Below are 22,956 nucleotides of genomic sequence, written 5' to 3'. Positions count from 1 at the left end.
AATAAGGTACTGAATGATACAGCATGGTTTCGTGAACAAGAAGTACATAAGATAATTCAATATTCCATTGCGTTATTCAGTGCCAGGTGTTTACAAAAACTGAAAAAAACTAGGCTGGACAAAAAATTCTGTGGATTCTGAATTGGAACAGTCCAACTCAACCCTTGTAGCTGAAGCAGTAAAATCATCAACCAAACAAGAACAGTCGGAAAGATTGTTCATGTCCTTCCACCTTCTGTACTGTCTGTCATATTATGTAAAAGGCTATTTGGCTCTAATTAAAATTTGATGAAAGCACCCAAAGACCAAGGTCCTATTCAAGGATAACAAGCAATTTTAAAAGTCTATTTCACATTGCAAAAGAAAGGATAAATCAATCAGAAAGGACTCATACTTTCACAATGGTAGCAATGCTATAAAGAATTGGAAAAATTATGGGGGGTAAAAAAAAGAAAGATTTAAATGCCTTTTTAAAAACACATTTAAACTAAATTAAATGACAGAACTTCTATTTTAAAGTCAATATGCAATAAACTAAATATGTAAGAAAGAGCCATGAAATTTCACGAGCTCACAAGAGAAAAGTGCAAATATCTCCACAGATGATTTAAACCTTCGACTTATAGATTCAACAGCAAGTAACTTACCACCATATCATCAGCTCGGGTTATGGAATAAGGTGTGACTATGTGGTCTTGTGGTAGTACACTCGCTTTCGGGTCGGAAGGTCCTGGGTTCAAGCAATGCCCGGCGCATAGTTGAGTCCTTGGAAAAGACTCTTTACTCATATTCTCTCACCATACTCGGGTGTAAAATGAGTACCTAGTTGTTAACAGCGTTGTCTCTGTCGTAAAAAAAAACTATTATCGAAAAACAGACTTCATGTCTCATCCTTTATGTTACGTGTTGCTGTTGGTCAGGGACCCTTTGTAACGCCCTTTGAGCACGTTTAGTGGACATTAGAGAGCGGTGGGGGATGCCTGAAGCCTGAGATCATGAAAATACAAACCAAAGTTTGTATTTAGTGGATATTGCGCTATATAAAAGCTCAATATATTTATTTTTTCTAATATATATATACATTATTTAATAATCACTGATCTGTGACCTCAACATCCATTCATTGTTCAATCAATTATCTATGATGGACACCAAGACAATGTTTTCCCCTCGAATAAACAACTGATTGACGTGTCGGTGGTTCACGTTTTCATCAGGTATTCCAAGCATTAGGGCTTCTCTTTCAAAATTCGAAAAAGGCGCAGGGACGTTTTCATAAACACTCGTTTGCCTTTTCTCTTTGGTCGCTTTTTGACCCATCACATTCGATGTCAGTTTATTTTCATTCAGTTCAGCAGATCCTTTCCCCTCTTTCAGCTTTGTGAACTGCGATTCTTTACCAACTGTTTGTCCCTCGGCAGATACGCCTGTCTCAGTAGAGGAAAGATTGACAGCATTAAAACGTTCTAACTGCTCCTCTCTCTCTTCCTCTAATGTTTTCTGTGCGGCTTGCAGCTTGTGTGTTCTTCGCTGTGGAAAATATCAAAATGGTTAATAGTAATAGGAGGAAAAATATAGTTTTGATTTTTATGAAATAAGCAAAGTAATAAACAAAAATGAATATAAAAGGTTTTAAAAAGAAAGAACAAAATAGCAAACACGGAACGTTTTGGGCTCAAAACACTTCTTCAGTCAACAACAAAAAACAATAAAGACATAATGGCCATCTATCTGGTTTTTTTTAGTAATGTATTTGGGTTTTTTTTTTTTTTTTTGGTTTTTTTTGCTGCAAAAGGGTTTTGAGCCGGAAACATTCCATGTTTGGTGTTTTGTTCTTTTTTGAAGCTGATATATTCATATTTGGGTTTTTTTTTTACTGTATTTCATCTCCTAAATAATGAGGATAAGGAAATATTTTGTGATTAGAACACCAATTTATAAAAACAGTGAAGTCAATGTATAAATGAAAAAATAAGAATTTTTTTCACTGTCATCACATCAGTCTGTTGTATTCTGCACAGTATTGACTTAAAACAGAATTTCTTATGAAGCTATTGACTTCATTAAAAACAAATAATTGAGAGAAAAAAAAATACTGATCCATCATCCGTTGTTCATTACAAATAAGTTCAGACCTCATGGATAGCTCTGTTTAAATCGAATTAAATTGAATAAATTTTTCATTTTAAATCTTTTAAGATAAGATAAGATAAGATAAGATATACTTTATTGATCTGATGGAATTATCATAATGTACACACTTCATCGTTATATTAGCAGATTATACGCTGTCATGAACTAATAATAGAAAATACGTAGCTATTAAAAAGCAAAATAAACATAAATAATAAAATAAAATAAATATTAAACATACAACAGATACAAGCAATATGAAAAAGGACATGAAAGAGATAGAGTTGTAATAATGGATTGTTAAGTAACTAGAATTTTGATAACAGATTGTGCAGGTCAAACATAGCAACCAGGTGCAATCTTTTTAGACTTTTAGTTCAGTTTTGAAAAAGAAAATCAAAAGCTTACAGCCCGAACTTTCCCTAAACAAGCTGGTCTCCTGTAGATTTCATCAACGTCAATCAAGGCCTGGGAGTAAATGTACATGTGGAAAGTGACAAGGAAGCTGTGCAATGGAAAAAATAAACATTCATGTTGTAATTTTTTTACATTTTGTGCATTGGCATATGGTTCAAAACACGGGTATCGGCACCAGTTGCGTTGAAAATCATATATATAATTTTACAAATTTTTTAATAAGTATAGATACTGTCAGCTAGAATCTCAACTTTGTTTATAACATATTTATTGCAACGTTGTAAAACGAATTTCCAATTTTTTGGATGATTAAAGTATATATATTAATTTTGATTATATTTGAACAATGTGACACATATGAGTCCTTTACTTATGTCATGAAAAAGTCAAGAAACTCCACTATACTTTTGTCTTACACATTAGATTTCAAATATTGGGTGACTGCAGATTTAAAACCTTCTCATGACGGAGCAGCCGCAGTGCAACGGTACATCTAAATAAAGAGTCAGATAATTGTTATTAAAAGCATGGCCAAATATTCATATAAACAATAATATTATATCTATCACTATCACCAATTGATGATGATGAAGAAGCAGAAGAAGAAGAAGAAGAAGAAGAAGAAGAAGAAGAAGAAGAAGAAGAAGAAGAAGAAGAAGAAGAAGAAGAAGAAGAAGAAGGAGAGGAGGAGGAGGAAGAGGAGGAGGAGGAGGAGGAGGAGGAGGAGGAGGAGAAGAAGAAGATAGACTGTTACCATATTGAAATATTTGTCAAAGGCCATGATGTAACCTCTACAAATACTTCGAACACTGACTGCAGCCCTGGTCACCACTCGCACATGGAGCCGCTCCTTCACACATCGAGTTAATAGTTCCAAAGGTCCAGATGCTGAAATGCAAATAATCCACAAATTGAAGGATGCTGATAGGAACAAATCAACAAGAGGAATACACCAATGTTATTGTACATTAATAATATATGTACATACAGAGAGTGATTACAAGAAAAAATTCATCTCAAAATAATAACTATGATTCGACTGTTTCCTCCAGCAGACTCAAAGGCAAGTATCTCATTCATGACAAGACAGAAAGGCATGTTGGAATAGATATATAAGGGATGAGACACAGTATGTACCTCCCTGCCATATGGAGTCAGATCCCACAGTAATAGGGAACAAAAGTGTGATGACAAAATACTGGTTCCAATCTCCTTGGAAGTGTAAAACCAGTCCTCCCGAGTGCTAGATACATACATTGTGCAACTGATCTTCCAGTTTTAGATTGATAGCATCTTATTTTCTCCTTCATACATTCTGGTCGGTCGTCAATAAGGATCAGCCATCCTTGCCTTTTACACCACCTAATCGTAAGATTCTACCTATACTTCCTGCAATTAAAATAGTTATGCCACCTTTTCAAAATGTAATCGATTCATTGTTTATACATTGTTCGGAAGACTGGTTAAACACTTCCAAGGAGTTTTGAACTGGAAGAAAGGAATGAGTGACATCTAGACTTCTGTTTCCCATCTTGTTTGTCATTAACATCAGCATAATCATTATCACTATTACCATTGATGATTGACTTCTATTCATATACATTCAGATGTATGCAGGATGACTATCTTTCAATCTAGACTAAGATAACTAACTAGAGTTTTAATATAGCGCAATATCCACTAAATGTGTTCAAAGCACTTTACAAAGGGTCCCTGACCAACAGCAACATGTAGAAAGAGATGAGACATAACGCCTGTTAGGCAATATAAAAAAAAAAAATAAAAAAAAATTTAAGTATAATAGATAGAAGAAAAAGAAGAAATAAAATAGATCTCATATGATGTAAATAAAAATGTGACAGAAGGTTGTTGTTGTTTTTTCATAGAAAAAGGTGCGGCATGGCTCAGCTGCATGGTCTTTGCCTTGCAACCCAAATGTTAAGCATTTTGCCCTCACTCATGAAGACACTGTTCAAAAGGTGACTCAAGAGTGGTGCTGATAAAAAATTGCTTGAAGCAGGGTTGAGTTGTGACCACAATCTGTCCCTCCAGGAAATCGCGGCCGCGATTTTTCGCAGATACCGCAATTTTGAAAATTGCAGCAATTTTTTGCAATTTTCCATCCAATTTAATCCTGGTGGTATCCCCTGTATATATCTGGCATATAATTTCTTTTCTGTGTATGCAATGTCAATATCAATGTAATTTATGGACACAATACTGTATAATTAATACATACCAACTAAAATTGGTGGACTGTGCTTGTCATAGAATTAAAATTAAAGCAAGAAAAAATTATTGTGCGCTGTTTATTGAAAACAATGTCTTAAATTTGCAATTTTTCCTTGCAATTTTTGCATGCATTAAAAAAAAATTTGGGTGCAATTTTTGGGGTTTTCATTTGCAATTTTCCGCGGGGACAGCACAATAACGCCCCTCTGCAGACAGCCAGAATGGTTGATAGAATGGTTGCACTCATGCAGCTTAAAAAAAAAAATACAAAAAAAACTAGAGCATTTATTTATAGCGCAAGAGAGTGCGCTAGAATCCAACAAGTACTGTAGTAATAGCCAAACTTACTTTGTGCCATTCTTATTAAAACATTCCTGTCATGTCTATCGGAGTCAGGTGGGGCAGACAAATATGTCCTTAGAGATTCTGCACTGTCTGGATTTTTATCCACCTTACTTCTTCCTTGGGGCATTTCTTTTTTGGTACTGAAGGCACCAAAGGTGAAATGAGTCTTTGGCCTATCAGCTGATTTCTAGAGGAAAGAAAACAAGAAAATCAAAATCTGAGTATTTTTGTCCCATATAAAAAGTGTGGATATAGGCATATTCATAATGGTAGAGGCTAAGGAGACCAAGATTTTGACTCCCCGACTTTAAAACCGTATTTGGAACTGTTTCTTCATGTTTAAGTTTTTTCTGTATTTATCTATTGTTTGCCTGTTTGTTTTTGTTGGTAAAAACGTATTATCGTTTCTGGAACTTTCTTTTATATTAAAGAGGCGAGTTGTTTCTACTATTTTTTTTTTTATATTGTTTGCCTGTTTGTTTTGGTTTTTCCTTTTTTTTTTTTTTGGGGGGGGGGGGGTGGTGATTCTTATTTTGGAAATAATCATGCCTTCCCCCACAGTGCAGGAACAGAACATGAGAAACGTGATGCTAGTGTATCTCAAAAATTACTCTTTTTTTTTTCTCAAACAATTTTCTAATATCACTCATTATTTTTTGAGGAATTGTCCAAATTTTGGGAAAATCCGTTGAAAAATAAATATTTTAGAGTCAAATGTATTCCACAGTGCAGGAATAGGGTTAAGTTAATTACTGCCAAGGTTTATTTTTTAAAACAAATCTCTTTTGCTATAGAAACTATAGAAACTAGGCGAGTTATTATACAAAAGTCCTATAAAAATCAGGATATCGAAAGTTTCCAAACTTGCGTCTTGTTTTAGCAGTATAGTGTCACTTACTAGTGTAAGAAGTCCCGTAGTTGAAAATTAGATAACCGATTGGGACACAATTCTAAAATAATTTTCAGAGCGGGCAGAAATATTCGATTTATTTCTAAAGGTCAATCGCCCTACATTCAAGAGATTTAAAATTAGCTTTTGGCCAAAAGGCCTGAAATATGTTTTTACTTGTTTAATCTTTGTTACTGTAGCCCAGTGGTTATGGACCTTATAAATAAGACTCCAAGTATCTTTAATAAATTAAAATTCTAAAGGTAAAAAGAGTAAACTAAGTTGAGCACCCCTTATAATTGTAATAACTTAATATTAATCAGTGCTGATGGTGACAAAAAGTGAAAAAGTAGGAAAATGTTGAACGATTGCCTTTAAGCCCCATTTTTACTGTACTAAGCCCCACTTTTAGAGCAATTGAGATGATAGACTATCATTGATACTCTAGCTAACTTCTGGAGAGTGGGGAAACTGTACCTGTGTATTCCACCACACATCAACTCTCTCATTGCTAGCACATTGCTTCGAGAAAATGTAATTTTTAAAAGGAGGAAATTCCTCCTCTGGACTCCAAAATCACGGATTTCCACGGATCCGAGGACAACCATCAGCACTGATTAATATTACACTCAGCACTGTTTCCTCGAACTCCACGGGACATGCAAAAACATTCGAGGAAACCGTTCATTGCCATGACGTTTGATAGGAAAGGGGCGGGGGGGGGGTTAGTGTGGCTTACGGTATGGTCTGCTTTGTTGTACCCGAAAGATACCTAGTTTGGAATATCCACTGAGTTATATTTATATGGCCTATAAAGGCCATCTATCCCTAGCTCAATGTGCGGCTAATATCTGGGTTATTCCAGTCTGCCCTTTGAGTAACACCGTAATACAAATTTCCGCATGCTGATGAATAAAGGTTTTATTGATATGTAGCAAGGGATACGTGTGTAGGGGAAGGGGATAGATTGATGTATCACAACATTCATTTACCAACGATGATGATATTGATATGTAAGGTACAAGACATTCAAATAAAAAGAATAAAAAGACTAAAATTCCAAGTTTCAATTCTCAAAGCTTTATTTGTTGATATTAACTCCAAATCCAATCAAATACATAGCATGACCATATCAGTATCAGATCAAGGACATTGGTAGCTCACTAGTACTATCCCCTACATGAGCTCACTATCATAGGGTCAGTACGAAAAAAATAAAAAACCCAATTCAATGAACTAAATTCTGAACGTGTGCAGGCGATGAACTCATAAACTGCCTATCACTATCACTTTTGTTTTTAAGGCGCTTGCAACACATCAAGGTCATATCAGCGCCAGTAAAAAGGAAGAAAATAAGTACCTCCCTGCCCCCACTATGGGAGGTCAGGAACCCCACCCAGTATCACTATTAGTCTGAGATAGAAAACTAAATTAGGGCTAAATGTGAAAAATACAGCACCAATGACAGAAAGGAAATTGGATAGTTAAGGGGAGAAAGCGACCAGGATAGATAGATAGATATATAGATAGAGAGAGAGAGAGAGAGAGAGAGAGAGAGTGAGAGAGTGAGAGAGAGAGAGAGAGACAGAGAGAGAGGGAGAGAGAGAGAGAGAGAGAGAGAGAGAGAGAGAGAGAGAGAGAGAGAGACAGAGAGAGAGAGAGAGACCAAACCAAATTCATAACAAATATCTTTCCAAATGTTGAAACAGTTTATTACCAAAAGAAAAAAAAAATATGTAGAAAACACAATGGCCAACATTGTCACTGTCGACAATCAAAAAAAACAACAACAGGATAATTATATGCATTCAAACAATATGTGGAGTCAATAAAAAGACCATCCGGGTACGTTGAAAGCAGTCTCTTCATGTATGAAGTTTGAAAAAAGACAATCTGAATTTATCCTCCTCGCTGAAAACACTGAAGTGTGACCCACCATCTTCTCAAAAATACTCCACACTCTGTCTTCAACACTTCCAACTCCAGAATTCCTTGCCTTCTGGCGGAGATTATGAAAATCCTTAGATTTGACTGGTTTACCTGCAAGACAAAAATATAAAATGAATAACCCGATTGTAATAATATTAATGCTGAAGTCATATAGGGCTGTACATCAGAATCTAAGCGCTAACTCTTCCACAACCATTGGCTGCCTGCGCAGCCAGTCTTGAAAGGCAAAAATAATAATGTAATTCAATCCCATTTGCTACAAAAGTATTATAAACCGAACCAATGGTACCATATATTTCATCAGAACATTCAATTGGCCGAGAGGAAGGGGGGTATTTTAATTGAGATTTTGCACCGAATTTGAATGTTCTGTGTCTTAGCTTGTCATTCACATGCAGCCTCAGTCAGGTGTCAGCCATATTGAGACAGAAAAGCGAATACAGCCTCAGCGCTGAAAGAGTTAAATAATTCACAATCCTTGCAAATTACCTCCGGTACACATCTGAATTCAAACAAATTTAGACTTTAAAAAAATATATATATATATAAATATATAATATAAATCCTTGATTAATCCTGTGGATAAGAAATGGGCAACCAAATTCTCTTGTAAAACCAAAAGACTCAACAACATATAATGCGTACAGCTTGTAGATTGTGAGACAATGACCATATTGCTTAAGGCCAAACTAAATCAAGTCAATCATGATCAAAATGAAATTCAGAAAGCATATAAAAACATACCAAATGATGCGGATACATATGACTGAATCTTTTGCAAAAGAGCACTGAGATCCAGAAACTTCTGTACCTCTTCGCCTTCTTCAAATGTAAATTTCGGATCCACAGCAAAAACTCCATCTGTCAAAAAACAAATAAATAAATATGAAATCTGTTTCAGTGACAAATGACAGAGACCAAACTGGCACAACAATAGACAATTTTTTTTTTGTGGCAGAATAAAACCCACACATTATGCACCACATGTCGAGAAAATGACATTTAAATCGGGTCATTCGACCATTAATACCCCGGCCATCAAAAAGCGTACAGAGCTGACTTAGGCATCATCTTAAAGGAGTATAAACTTCATCTCTATCCCGCTCAAACAATTTTTTAAAATGGGCATTAAAATTAAAGGTAGAAAAACGTTTCAAAACTTTACAGCAACGGGGGGAAAAAAAAGGTGTGGCGGAAGTAAAGACATGATGTCTTTAAAAAATTTAATTTATTCTTGTCTGATCATTATGTTCATTTAGTATGCAGAATATGCTATTACGCCCTGTCAGAAGCCAAAACACTTCTTTCGCGGGTGTCTTTAAGAAATTTAAACTAACAGGAGATTCAGGACAAAATTATCTGGTTTAAATACTGCAAGCCCTTATCTACCAATCACAGTGCCTTCTTACAAAATGTCTCTCACAAGCATGATAAATCTTTTTGGTGTTTTGTTACACGACGTCAAAAGTTGGTTGGCAAGCAAAAAAATAAATCTAAGGTCTTGGAAAATGAAATTATTGGATGTTCATAATACGAAAAGCATTTTCCAGAACATTTTATGATTATAATTATAGTAAGAAAAACCCATTTTTTAAATATCCAGAAACTGTCTTCCATGGCACCTACTCACACCAGGTTTGCAAACCCATTTAAAAATTGCTGGAAACGTTAAAAAAATAGCTAAGTTTAATTTATAAATGCAACTTAAAATAAGACAAACTTACCCTTTTTGTCAAGTAGAGAATGGTTGTGCTCAAGATGGACACTAACAACTTGTAATTTGTTGACGATTCTGTCCGCGTGCAGTCTAATTGCTACAGGACAACCATGCTTAAGAGACCTGTGAGAAAAAAAAACATGATTTTTATTTGGGATACCCATAGTCAATCATTGCGATGGGAAGAAAATTATATAATGAAACGAGTCTCAAAAGGACCAAACAGGCTTTCACACTAAGCACACCACATGGACATTGCGAAGGATGAAGAAAAACAACCCCGCTTTTCTATTTCTGATCATCTAAAGTGCAGGGGTGAGAATGACTGGTCACAAAAAAGGAGGAAATTTTTCATCGTGACGATCATGACCCATCCATGCGACCATAATCTATAAATTTGAATTTCACTAAAATTTACTGAGATGCGATCCAAAATTTGTCTCGCAGCAATTTCTAACACGACTCGGTGGAATTTCAAAAGTTGAAAGTGTAATTACAACATTTGGTGGTTGTAGCAGGGATGATGGTGGTTGTGTAGTAATAGCAGTGGTAGGGATGATGTAGTAGTGATTCTAGTAGTAGTATGGATGATTATGTGGTGGTGGTTGTAGTAGCTGTGGTAGGAATGATGATGTGGTGGTAGTTGTAGTAGTAGTGGTGGTAGGGATGATGTTGTGGTGGTTGTAATAGTAGTGGTGGTAGGGATGATGGTTTGGTGGTGGTTGTAGTAGTGGTGGTGGTAGGGATGATGTTGTGGTGGTTGTAACAGTAGTGGTGGTAGGGATGATGGTTTGGTGGTGGTTGTAGTAGTAGTGGTGGTAGGGATGATGTTGTGGTGGTTGTAATAGTAGTGGTGGTAGGGATGATGGTTTGGTGGTGGTTGTAGTAGTAGTGGTGGTAGGGATTATGTTGTGGTGGTTATAGTAGTTGTGGTGGTAGGGATGATGGTGTTATGGTGGTGGTTGTAGTAGTAGTGGTGGTAGGGATGATGATGATGTGGTGGTTGTAGTAGTAGTGGTGATAGGGATGATGGTGTTGTGGTGGTTATAGTAGTAGTGGTGGTAGGGATGATGGTTTGGTGGTGGTTGTAGTAGTAGTGGTGGTAGGGATGATGATATGATGGTGGTTGTAGTAGTGGTAGTAGGGTTGATGATGTGGTGGTAGTTGTAGTAGATGTGGTGGTAGGGATGATGGTTGTAATAGTAGTGGTGGTGGTAGGGATGATGTGGTGCTATTTGTAGTAGTAGTGGTGGTGGGGATGATGATATGATGGTGGTTGTAGTAGTGGTAGTAGGGTTGATGATGTGGTGGTAGTTGTAGTAGTAGTGGTGGTAGGGATGATGTTGTGGTGGTGATTGTAATAGTAGTGTTGGTAGAGATGTTGATGTAGTGGTTTTGGTGAGTGTTTTTTTATTCAGTGATGATAATAGCAATTGTCAAAAAGGAGGAACCTTTCTCAGTCTATCGATCAAACACAAGCAAAGAAACCTAGTAGTTATTCAGCTTATAAATACAACCCAAGAATCTCTCAAATTTAAAGCCATAGTCAAAAGGTAAAAAGGAAAAAGATTAAACTAAGCCAACCACCATTGCTTTGTTCTAATATATCATCTCTATATACCAGATGATTTAATGTGGTTGCGAAAAAAAGAAAGAGAGAGAGAGAGAGAGAAAGAGAGAGAGAGAGAGAGAGAGAGAGAGAGAGAGAGAGAGAGAGAGAGAGAGAGAGAGAGAGAGAGAGAGAGAGAGGGGGGGGGGGAAGGAGGAGAGACTTCTTTACCAGAATAACTTATGTATTGACCTTTTGAATTCTATATCCAAAAAAAAAAAAGAAGACGAAGAAAAGAGAAATAGAAAGAAAGGCAAAGGGGGGGGGGGGAAAGAGAGAGAGAGAGAGAGAGAGAGAGAGAGAGAGAGAGAGAGAGAGAGAGAGAGAGAGAGAGAGGAGAGAGAGAGAGAGAGAGAGAGAGAGAGAGATTTAAAAAGCAATAGGTACCTACAACAAGGGGAAAAAATCCAGACCCATTTGTCCCTCCCCTTCAACCATCAACTAACTAATCAAAGAACACTACCTACTGGTCTTCTGTGTCTATTGTGACATCTGGTGCCAAACTGTCTGGCCCAACGTCATAAAAACGGGACCGTCACTAAATTTCACGAGACTGAGCACAGGTGTCAAAATATGACATATGACATAATGGTGATTTTGTGGTTTTGAGGAAAATGTTTGACACGGCAAATTTGAAAAAGGAGGAAATGTGATGGGATGGGCGGAGATAAACTACCATTTAGGCGGAAATCCGCCTTTAGGCGGAAGATTCTCAGCCCTGAAAGTGTACTGAAATTGGTTGGAAAGAGGACATTTTCACAAGTAAATCAAGGTGAGAAACTGAAGAATAATCCTGTAAAAATATAAGAAAAGTGAAAACTCATACAGACATGATGTGGGCTAAGACTAAGTCCATCACTCTTACCACAACCATACTCTTGTCAATTTAACTTGGCTTGTGGTGGGGGACAAGGCAGGTTAATATTACAAAAAATCCAGACAGATCCCTGCCAACTAGCTACAGTTTCAGATATCGGTACAACTATTCAGACAAGAAACCCCATCTAGTCAATGCTGATCAAATTGATTAACAACAGATAAATGACAGCACAGGTAAAAATAATATTTTAAAAACACTGACAGATATTGTGACATGAAAGCAATGCTGCTGGATGGCCAGAGTTCCTCATGGCCAATTTCAATATCCATTTCAACTACATCAAACTTGACAAATGGTACCTCACCACATGGCCTTAAAAATTCCCCACATGGACCCCCTTGAAAAATTTAATTTGGTAATTTTAAAAACGGACTAAACAGGGGTAGGAAAAAAACATTTGAAAAAACAAACCTAAAAATATTTATTTAAAAATTAGCTGTTAGTTGTAGAAACAAAATTATCTTTGTAGCCAAAGTTGGTCACCCACGTGGCCATCTGGCAGCCCTGCCTTGCCTGAAAGTGGTCCATTTTGACTTAAAAATTGGCTTAGGATTTCCGCAGACAATAAATCCGGGATAAATTTAAGGAATGCTGGACAAAATTGTGCCCTAAATTAAATTCTACTAAAAAGTGCTGGCGTGCAATACGAATAATTTTAAGTGGCAAATAATGTACCAAGGGACAGGTTGCTTTATCCATGATCATAATAATATAAAATAAATATAATCATATTGAATTATGGTCATCGTCATAATCATAAGAATAAGAATACAGTGGACTCCGGATAAGACGATGCCCAGGGGAACCGAGAAAAAAATCGACTTATCCGAAAATCAACTTAACCGGAGTGTAACCAAATGAGCAAAAACGCATTTGAACAAAGCAACCCAATCTAGAATAAGTATGTCCCATCATATCGCGCGGTCTCTGTAGTAGTCATCAGAGGCTCCTAGCCCCAATAGCCCCATAGAGGAATCAGAATATATAAAAATCGGAATTTGAGATAAAAAATCGGAATCAACTTACTGCTATTGACTATGACATGCTTTGCAACAGAAAATGTAATAGACAATCCAAAAGTACTCAAATGATTCAAAATATAAAATGTGTAAAAATGTACAGATTGTGTAAAGACTAAGAATGGGGTCAAATAATAATAGAGAACACACAGGTCCTGGCCGTCTGAGAACAAAGTATTGAATGGATGGATTTAACCTTGTCAGGACCCCCCCCCCCTCCCCGCACACACCTAATCAAACAAACGCGCGTACACAGGGCTAAAATTAAATAGGGAAAGAAGCTGAACGTACTCAATAATATTATTACCGATTGAAGCCAACATATAATATTACCAAGGTTATTGACCTCACGAATTGGAGTCACCATAATAATAATAATACTTCGGTCAACCCCCTCCCAAACATATAATATTATCCGACATCAGCAGCACACACTTTGAAGGGACTAATCATACACAAAATGTGTGTTGATTGACCATAGGAGATGCTGACAAAATAAGCCATAGCTCACTTTTTTTTCACTAGAGATTTTTAAAAATATTTTCCTCGATGGGAAATGTGGAAAGCGGAATTTTTGCTTTGAATGTGGAATGTATACCAATTAAGTGAAATTATTCCGCGAAAAGCGGAAGGGTAGGAGCCTCTAGGTCAAGGTCATGCTTCTTGTAAATCGTCGAGACAGAAATAGCTGGTATGCCAATTTCCTATGCGATGATTTTCTGTCGCGTGCCAAACTTTCCAAATGCATCGAATCTTCCTTTTCCGCGATAGGTTTGCCATTGTAGTTGTAGACTTGACTTGAATTCTTCTTGATAAAATTGATACTAATTAAGAGGGCCATTACATAGGATGGCCTGGAATTAGAACCAAAAAAAATATTGAACTTGAAGTTGCGACAATGTAAAATTTGAGATGGGGAAATTAAAGTTATTCAATACTGCTTATGTACATTGAACACGGACGTCAGGCAAAGCACCTACATCACATTGATGTGCGCCAATCGTTCGCGGATATTCTTAACCACTGAAAATTCTTACTGGTAGCTTTTTTAACCAATGGAAATACTTGTTTATTTGTGATTTTATTGTAGTCATGAGTGATAAGAACATCGACTTAAGCGACATCGACTTATGTGGAGTTTTTTTTTTTTTACTAATGTTATATAGGAAGAAGGGGGAGGGACCAAGAAAAAAAATCGACTTGGGTAAAAATCGACTTAGGCAACGTCGACGTATCCAGAGTGCACTGTAGAAGGAATTATGCTTATGCTGAGGAATCGTAATCCTCCTACTCCTAGGCCAAGTCAATACAAAATTGGCATGGCACCGATTTTACAGACAAGTCATAGTCATTCTTTCTGAAGAAAATGAGACAATCCATACAAAAAAAATCTCCTACTCCTGCCACTCAAAATTTTTAGAATATGGGTCAAAATCTAAGACTAAGAATAGACGGTCTAGAATAAAAATAAGAAAATCTTAGTCAGTCTAGACCATTCAACAAACAGCTGGAGCATCGGATGTAAACCAAAGTATCTATTTGGGGGAAAAGTATTTTTGAGAGGCACCGCCACTTATAACATAACATAACATATGGTATAGGGCAAAATAGGATAAGATCCTTTGAATGCCCTTAATATTAATAGTAATGCCATAAATCTATTCATTAAAGATTGCAATAATGATACACATGGTAAAGATAATATTTCAACTTTTATGTACTCATGTATATGTGGTGTTCATTAATAACATTCATAAATAGAAGTAGAAGATAATTTTTTAAAAATAATACTTACTTGCTTCAGGTTTCCTCGAGATATAAATTCTCACTCATGAACGCATCTCAATGTGATGTTTTGATAGCCCAATTCGGGTTTGTACCTAAAGGAGCCTTTAAGACGTGAATTTGCAGCTGCAATCGAGTTGCTGGACTTGCCTAGAACCAACTTTTCATTCAGAACATCTGCTCTGACGTCGATGACATGCATAAAATCGTTGAAACTATCAAAGTATTGTCCTAGTATGAGCTGCAGTGCCATTGTCGTTATCTAGAAGACAGGTGCAAAATGAATGCTCGAGCTGGAACGGAGGCGAATTTAAATTGCCCGTCTGACATGAGCAGTCGGGATCTCCCTTGCCAAATTGGCAGATTTTGGCTAGTGGTTTCCCCGAGCCAAAATCGACCGTTTTGCTTGGGAGACCATAATCAAGAGAGAAAAATAATAGCAATAACTGCAAACAGGAAAACAATAAACTAATAGTCATAAAATCGCTTTATCAACACATATAAACAGTTCCATACTAAAATACGGTTTTACCCCGGCGAGCCAAAATCTTGGTCTACCTAGCCAAAACGAGCATTTTGGCTAGGGAGACCAAAATCTTGGTCTCCCTAGCCAAAATCGACCAATTTGGTTAGGGAGACCAAAATCTTTGTCCCCCTAGCCAAACTGGCCTATCTTGACAAGGGAGACCAAAATCTTGGTCTCCCTAGACACTTCCATTCACACTATACAGTGTTTGTATACCCAGTGCTGCAAACCCCAGCTGAAAAAAAATTTGTCCAGTCAATGGTTAAAATGTGTAAAATTCAGAAAAATAAAAGTAGAATCTTGAAAAACGAAATAAAATTGGTAAGTAGGCACTTGCAAGAATTTTACAAAATAGAGATATTAAAATAATATTGCTATTAATTTAGAATAGAAAATAAAAGGAAGTGAGGATTTTACTTTGGGCCTTGTATTAAATCGAATGGTTCACAATCTAAATAATAATATTAATTTTTAAACAAGTCATAGGCATATGGACTTCTGTTAGAAGGTTTAGTTTAATTAATAATATATTAATAACAATACAAATACAAACCAAATCCTAACGAACCTGATCTACGTTATGCAAGGCTCCTTTGCTGTTTTGCACTCTCAGAGTGCTGGCACCACCCATTTGCTGACTTTTATTTGTAATCAAAGAGCCTTCGGTGGTCTTTCTCTCAGTTGAGAGCCTGCTTACATCTGCCTTCGTCTTCATCTCGGTCTGGGTCTGGATCGTTCTATCCTTCGTTTTACTTTTCCTATTTACAGCAGCCTCGTACGTTGCAATACTGGGAAACGCTTTTACATTTTCATATGGAATTTTAACATTTGGGGAAAAAAGAGCTTTGAGGGGGTTAAATTTAGGCGAACAAAAGTCCAATTCTTCATAATTCTTAACCTGTTCATCTTTCTCGTCATCTTCAGAACTTGAAGATGCCGCACTTTGATTCGCGGCAGCCATCTTTCAGTTGTAGTTTTACTTTCGTTTTTAGATATTGAGTTGAGACAGTCAAACAAATGGTTTAGTATTTTAATAGATTTTGATTTACTGAAACTTGACCTAAGAGTTAATCGTTTAATTGTAATTAGTTGGTCTATTTAAATAGTTTTAGCAATATCCAATCCAAACAAAGTAGTCGAAACTAATATATTGAATTATCTCTATGGTTACGAGGGACTCTTTTATCATAAAAACTAATACTGGATATTTCGACGAAACCCGAACGAGAACTAAGAATCTAAACAAACCCGTACTATTGCATTTCAACACCATTACGCCTTCAGTCATAAAGCCATAAACAAATTCCAGTGATGCCACCAAAGAAAGGCAAAAAGAAGGGGAAGGATGATGCTCCAGCTGAACTTGAAAAACCGAAAACTCCAGAACCTACAGAAAAGGAGCTTCTTCTAAAAGCAGAGTGAGTCGTGGTCATTCTAGTCTTGTATTTTGGTTTTCTCTCTCTCTCTCTCTCTCTCTCTCTCTCTCTCTCTCTCTCTCTCTCTCTCTCTCTCTCTCTATATATATATATATATATATATTATATATATATATTTATAATATATATATATATTATATATATATATAAAAATACAAATAGAACAGAGGGAAAAAACAGAACCCGAAAATAAGTAAGTATAACATTTAAAAAATAGAATTTATCATTGCGACGTGTACTTATTTGTAGGTCTGATAACCCAAAATATTGTGGTCAAATTGTGTCATTGTTATAATGGGCATTCTCTCAAACCAAAGCATAGTGTCCATTACAACAATATTAAAACGGACCCATAATTGCGTCTGGACATCAGAACTGCAAAATATCTTCACCTTGCATTCTCATACTCATTTGGTTTCTCGAACAGGATTGGAAAACACCATCCTCAAAACTTGGCAAAAGATGTGAAAACTGATTCAATTCATGAAAACTGACTTGAAATCCCTTTTTAATATAATCAATTTTGAAACCAAACACTCTATGTAATACAACTTGAAATCTGGTTCGTCGTGTTTAATTGAAGTCTTTCACTGCCATAAGAGGACAGCAACTAATGCCCTTTGTCTAGGAAGCTAGTCCGATACGAAAAAACTTTCCATCAGATTTATTGGACCAGCTGACCAATCATGGGCAAACAGAGGGGGTCAGAATAACAAATCGACCCCACTCTAGGGATGAAACAGATCCGTTTACTTGTGAGGCGAGCCATCTGCAAACTGAGCTTATCAGGATGCGCTCGTCCCATTAGAGTGTATTACTTGTATTTATAAGTTACGACTTAGTACTACTTTGGCTCCACGTAAAATCACAATATATTGTGCACTTTTGTCTGCTTGTTATTGTTATTGTTATAGATGTTATGACCATTAACGAACTGCAAATCAAACATTATATAAAGGTTATGAGATCATTCATTGAAGTCATTCTTGTCTAGCATTTCCCGAGCCAGTTTTTTTGTTTGTTTTTTTGTTATTTTTAAGGGTTTCACAGCGCTTGCGACACATTTAGGTCATATCATCGCCAGTGAAAAGGAAGAAAATGGAATAGTCTAAAAATTCTAGAATTACAATTTAAGTGGAAAAGAAAAGGTAAGATAAAGGGAAATTGGTTCAATGTACAATACCTAGTTTGAGATCACCCAAAAGTCTCATCCAGACAATAGCACAGGGGAGTATCACCTCCGAAAAATAACACTATACATTTGACTGTTTCCCCTCTCAGCCAAGGACTCAATCAAAGGCCAGAACAAAACTAAGTAGGCTACATCCCATTCCAAGACTATGACAGCAAGTAACTCAGAAAATAGATATAGGGGGATAAAAGACACAGCAAGTGACTTTCTGCCCATAATTAGAGATGAAAAGACCCCATTCAGTACAGCCAGTTGGATCCCCCCGCCTCCCACCTCCCTGTATTTCACCACTGACATAACTACTTTTATTGAATGTGTTTCAGACCTTATTTTGCACTATTTCTTTAAATTCAGTTATTTGGCATTTTGGGGTTTTGTTGGTTTTTTATTTGTTTGTTTTGTTTATTTAATTATTAATTATCTTTTTTAAATTATGTTTTTAGTTCCCAAAACAACCACTGATTTTAATTATATTTCATTGGTTTTGTTTTCAGACTTCAAAAGGTGACCGAGCAATTGGAAACTGCCAAAACAACAGTCGATGACTTGTATCCTTTATTAATGAGTTGAAAGATAACATGAAAACTTTTATTTTTTTTTACAGAAGTGACTTTTCTATCTGGTAATCATAACAATGGCAGAAAGGTTATCACATTTTTAATGTTGAGCTGCCTTTGTATATTAATTTCAAATGTTTTCTGTTATGGAACAACTTATACTAAATTTTTTAATTTCATAAACAATAAGTAGGCTGCCTGAAATTTTAGAAATAATTATGGTATACAGTATTTCGAAATTATCTATAAAAAAGAGCAATTCAAAAAAGCACCTTAAAATTCAAATTAAATCTAATAATATTAATGATAATAATAATAATAATAATAATAATAATAATAATAATAATAATAATAATAATAATAACAATAATAATAATAATAATAATAATAATAATAATAATAACAATAATAATAATAATACGTAATAAAACTATTTAAGGGACGTTTTTAACATGTATCTATCTGATATCAAGTTTGTGTTGACCTTAATCACGTAACTAGAAAAAAGGAAAATGAATGGCTTCAAACTGAAGCACAGCAAGTCCGTATTGAAAGTGTAAGTTGACTTTCTTTATCTATCATGTCCATTCTCTTAATAAGTCATCAGCATACATTTTCAACGTTTAATAGTCAAAATGATTAACTAATGTTGGGGTTCTAATAGAGTACTTGCCCCATAATCAAGAGAAACGGTATTGATCCAGAGATCAGTCAAGAGTTCTGACTCCCCTCGTAGCCTACAACCAGCAGTGATTAACTCTCTCGAGTTCACCCTTATGGAAAATCAAACAAATTTGTTCAATTTCCGATGCATACGAACTCGAGATAGTGAAGTAGCTAGATCTGTAAGGTTTGGCCAAAAGTACTTTACAAAAGAAGAGTGTACTACCCAGACGGTTGCAAGAAATTGCTACTGTCCATTTAAGGCTCAAGAAGCTTGGATAAACTCCTGCTCCATAGACCATGTATCTCTGAATGATAATTCATTTACAGTGTCCAACTATTTACTTTTCCATCTAATATTACTTACTTGAGCTTTTATATAGCGCAATATCCACTAAACGTGCTGAAAGCGCTTTACAAGGGGTCCCTGGCCAACAGCAACATGTAACATTTAGAATGGGACATGACGCCTGTTAGGTGATATTACAAATTTTTGTTTGGACAAAGACAACGCTGTTAACGGCCAGGTACTCGTTTTACACCTGAGTACGGTGAGAGAATGTGAGTAAAGAGCCTTCTCCAAGGACTCAACTATGCGCCGAACGCGAGGCTCAAACCCAGGACCTTCCGATCCGAAAGCGAGTGTCATACCACTAGACCACATAGCCACACAAGGCTATCCTATAATATTGTCCTATCCTCTCTACCATCTCAGTCCTATAGGATTGTATAAGAATGTTCCAGTGGACGTTCCTGAAGTGATGAAATGTGTGCCCTTTTCATTGCTTTTATTATTGTTAACCAGATAAAATGAGGTTCGAACATAAATGTCAAATGAAGATGAAAAAATATTATGATTGAGCACCATGTTTGAATGGTTATGAAACAATTTTTATTCATCCTCGTCATACCTAAAAAATTAATTATTTAAATAAATAAATAAACTTTATTCATCCATGAGAAATTGGGAAATTGTGTGGCTATGTGGTTTAGTGGTATGGTACTCGCTTTTGGATTGGAAGGTCTTGAGTTCGAGTCCCACTCTGAGCACCACATAGTTGAGTCCTTGGAAAAGGCTCTTTGCTCACATTCTCTCACTGTACTCAGGTGTATAATGAGTACATGGCAGTTAACAGTGTTTTTTCTGTCTGAAAAAATGTAATATTGCCTAACAGGCATCTCATCTTATATGTTAAGTGTTGCTGTTGACAAGGGACCCACAGTAATACACTTTGAGCATGTGTAATGGATATTGCGCTATATAAAAACTCGAGTTTCGAGTTGGGAACTAGTTTGGTATCGTTATGTTGACAAATTGAATTAGAACTTTCCCACGATTCTCATAAACAGCATGAATACATGAGCTACATGGAGAAAAAGACAAGCAAGCGACAGACAACTATCATCACCCTCAGCGATCACAACAAGCAGGAGATCAGGAATATCCAGTTACAAAGGCAGAATATGGAGGAAGATTTTGATGACAAAAAGAAAGGTAATGTCTGTTGGAGGGTGGTTTTGTTTTTTGTGTGTGTGTTTTTTTTTGGGTTTTTTCTCTCCTTTTGTGTTCAATTGAACCACATCTAATAATAAAACAAATTCTTTTATATTGCCTTTAGGTTTATTAAATTACAATTAAAATTAATTACAAACTTTATATAGTTTGATTTTTGGCTAGCATTACATAATATGTATATATATATATATATATATATATATATATATATATATATATATATATATATATATATTATATATACATTCGCATCTCTCCAATCCGGACACATCCGTTCCTAGCATTTTTACAGCATTACAGAGACATCCAGATAGTGGAATCAGTCCCTAAATTTTACAAATAAAGAATATAAAAATCTATTCCAGGGGCGGAAAACTTAAGATTAAGAATCTTTGAATTTTTAATTTTTAAAAAAATATTAAACTGAATCCTATCTCTTTGGTTGGTTCCCAGTCTCTGTCGAAGAAGAAACAGTGTGTAAAAATTGCTTCTTTTCCTTTAGATAAGGTGCTATTCTATTTTAATTTCCGTGAGTTTTAAATTAGACCCGTTAACCTTTTATAGCTAGGTAGAGGGAGGAACCTAAAATAATTGATGTATCGTGAAGTCAAAGCGCAGTTATATTTTAGTCAGTCTGATATTATCATAAATTTGTATTCATTTCAGCTCTAGAAAACTTGTTACTGGAAAAACAACATCTTCTTGAGAAGACAAATCAAGAACTGGGAGACCTTCAAGAATACAAGGTAAATTAACCCATTTGTGTCGTGTCTCGTAAAAATGTATAAGCAATATTTAGCACAGAGGAATACTTTGAATATCTACATGTAAAAACAAGCAATCTGAATCTGTTTTGACACTCACAAACAAAATTAATACTTTCAACTGGTAAGTAAGCCTAATCCACCCCACTACACTGGTACTTCAACCCAATCCACCCCACTACACTGGTACTTCAACCCAATCCACCCCACTACACTGGTACTTCAACCCAATCCACCCCACTACACTGGTACTTCAACCCAATCCACCCCACTACACTGGTACTTCAACCCAATCCACCCCACTACACTGGTACTTCAACCCAATCCACCCCACTACACTGGTACTTCAACCCAATCCACCCCACTACACTGGTACTTCAACCCAATCCACCCCACTACACTGGTACTTCAACCCAATCCACCCCACTACACTGGTACTTCAACCCAATCCACCCCACTACACTGGTACTTCAACCCAATCCACCCCACTACACTGGTACTTCAACCCAATCCACCCCACTACACTGGTACTTCAACCCAATCCACCCCACTACACTGGTACTTCAACCCAATCCACCCCACTACACTGGTACTTCAACCCAATCCACCCTACTTCACAAGTATTTCAATTAAATCCAGCCCATTACACTGGTACGTAAACCCAATTCACCCACAACATTATACCGTGTTAACCTTTAACAATTGAAGCTACAACAATATGGAAAGGAGAATGCTATGTGTAAAACATTATTAGTAAAGCAAGTTTTTACCTAAAAAAAATCTTTTAAAATGTACTTAATTTCTGTTTTCAAATAATTTTCTTTTAGAAATATAACAAGGCTAATCAATTCTATTCAGTTCATTTTAACTTTCTAAAAGTAAGCCTAAAATCATTTCAAAACAACTTCTACCCTTTTTATCTGATAAGATCAACCGACCTAACCATTTCTATCAAGAGGGCAGTGATAGCAATGTAACTCAGGTTTTATTAAATCCCAAAGTACATCATTATTACTGCTCTCATTCTCATGGTGAAATGGAATGATGGGATATCAGGTTAGATTAAACTTGTATCCCACTTGTAAAGAGTTAAATGTTGAAAGTATATATTGTGGGGGGGGGGGGGGGGGGGGGGGGGGGGGGATACACGTTTTCATTTTAATGAGGATGTTTCAAGAGGCATTCCAAAGAATGGCAGCGTTTTGTCTTGCTTTCATTTTCTTACACATTCAAATTGTACTCATATGTCCAGATATGTCATAAAAATCATCAAAGGAATTATTAGGTCTAAAAAAAAAACGATTAAAAAAAAAAAATTGTCAACTT

General features: G+C 36.0%; 2 protein-coding genes across 2 annotated transcripts in view; one reads left to right on the top strand and one right to left on the bottom strand.

The window, feature by feature from the left end:
- Window positions 1-1,056: 1,056 nt before the first annotated feature.
- Window positions 1,057-16,480, bottom strand: LOC144972414 (U7 snRNA-associated Sm-like protein LSm11). The gene is made up of 5 exons (XM_078913576.1): window positions 16,071-16,480; window positions 5,131-5,314; window positions 3,305-3,438; window positions 2,542-2,601; window positions 1,057-1,530 (listed from the first exon to the last, which is right to left on the bottom strand). Exons 1-5 carry the CDS (start codon window positions 16,461-16,463, stop codon window positions 1,132-1,134), a joined length of 1,170 nt encoding a protein of 389 aa, XP_078769702.1. The 5' UTR covers window positions 16,464-16,480; the 3' UTR covers window positions 1,057-1,131.
- A 218-nt stretch (window positions 16,481-16,698) lies between these two features.
- Window positions 16,699-22,956, top strand: part of LOC144972413 (coiled-coil domain-containing protein 166-like) — a 7,934-nt gene continuing 1,676 nt past the window's right edge. The window contains exons 1-5 of the mRNA XM_078913575.1: window positions 16,699-16,920; window positions 18,625-18,678; window positions 19,189-19,243; window positions 20,701-20,845; window positions 21,533-21,612. Coding sequence (XP_078769701.1) covers window positions 16,814-16,920; window positions 18,625-18,678; window positions 19,189-19,243; window positions 20,701-20,845; window positions 21,533-21,612 — 441 coding nt within the window. The 5' untranslated portion in view covers window positions 16,699-16,813. The remainder of the gene's footprint in view (window positions 16,921-18,624; window positions 18,679-19,188; window positions 19,244-20,700; window positions 20,846-21,532; window positions 21,613-22,956) is intronic.

Source organism: Berghia stephanieae, chromosome 5, assembly GCF_034508935.2.
Source record: "Berghia stephanieae isolate SIO BIC M18660-M18661 chromosome 5, UCSD_Bste_1.3, whole genome shotgun sequence".
NCBI classification, from domain to species: domain Eukaryota; kingdom Metazoa; phylum Mollusca; class Gastropoda; order Nudibranchia; family Aeolidiidae; genus Berghia; species Berghia stephanieae.
This window is presented reverse-complemented; position numbering and strand designations above follow the sequence as displayed.

What these genes read in the sequence shown, in the direction of transcription:
- LOC144972414 (XM_078913576.1), bottom strand. Translation starts at nt 16,463, where the DNA reads ATGGCTGCCGCGAATCAAAGTGCGGCATCTTCAAGTTCTGAAGATGAC. An exon ending in TTTAATAAGAATGGCACAAA is followed by an intron (nt 3,439 to 5,130) that starts GTAAGTTTGGCT and finishes TTTGCATTTCAG; the next exon opens with CATCTGGACCTTTGGAACTA. An exon ending in GTTTAGGGAAAGTTCGGGCT is followed by an intron (nt 1,531 to 2,541) that starts GTAAGCTTTTGA and finishes TATTTTCCACAG; the next exon opens with CGAAGAACACACAAGCTGCA.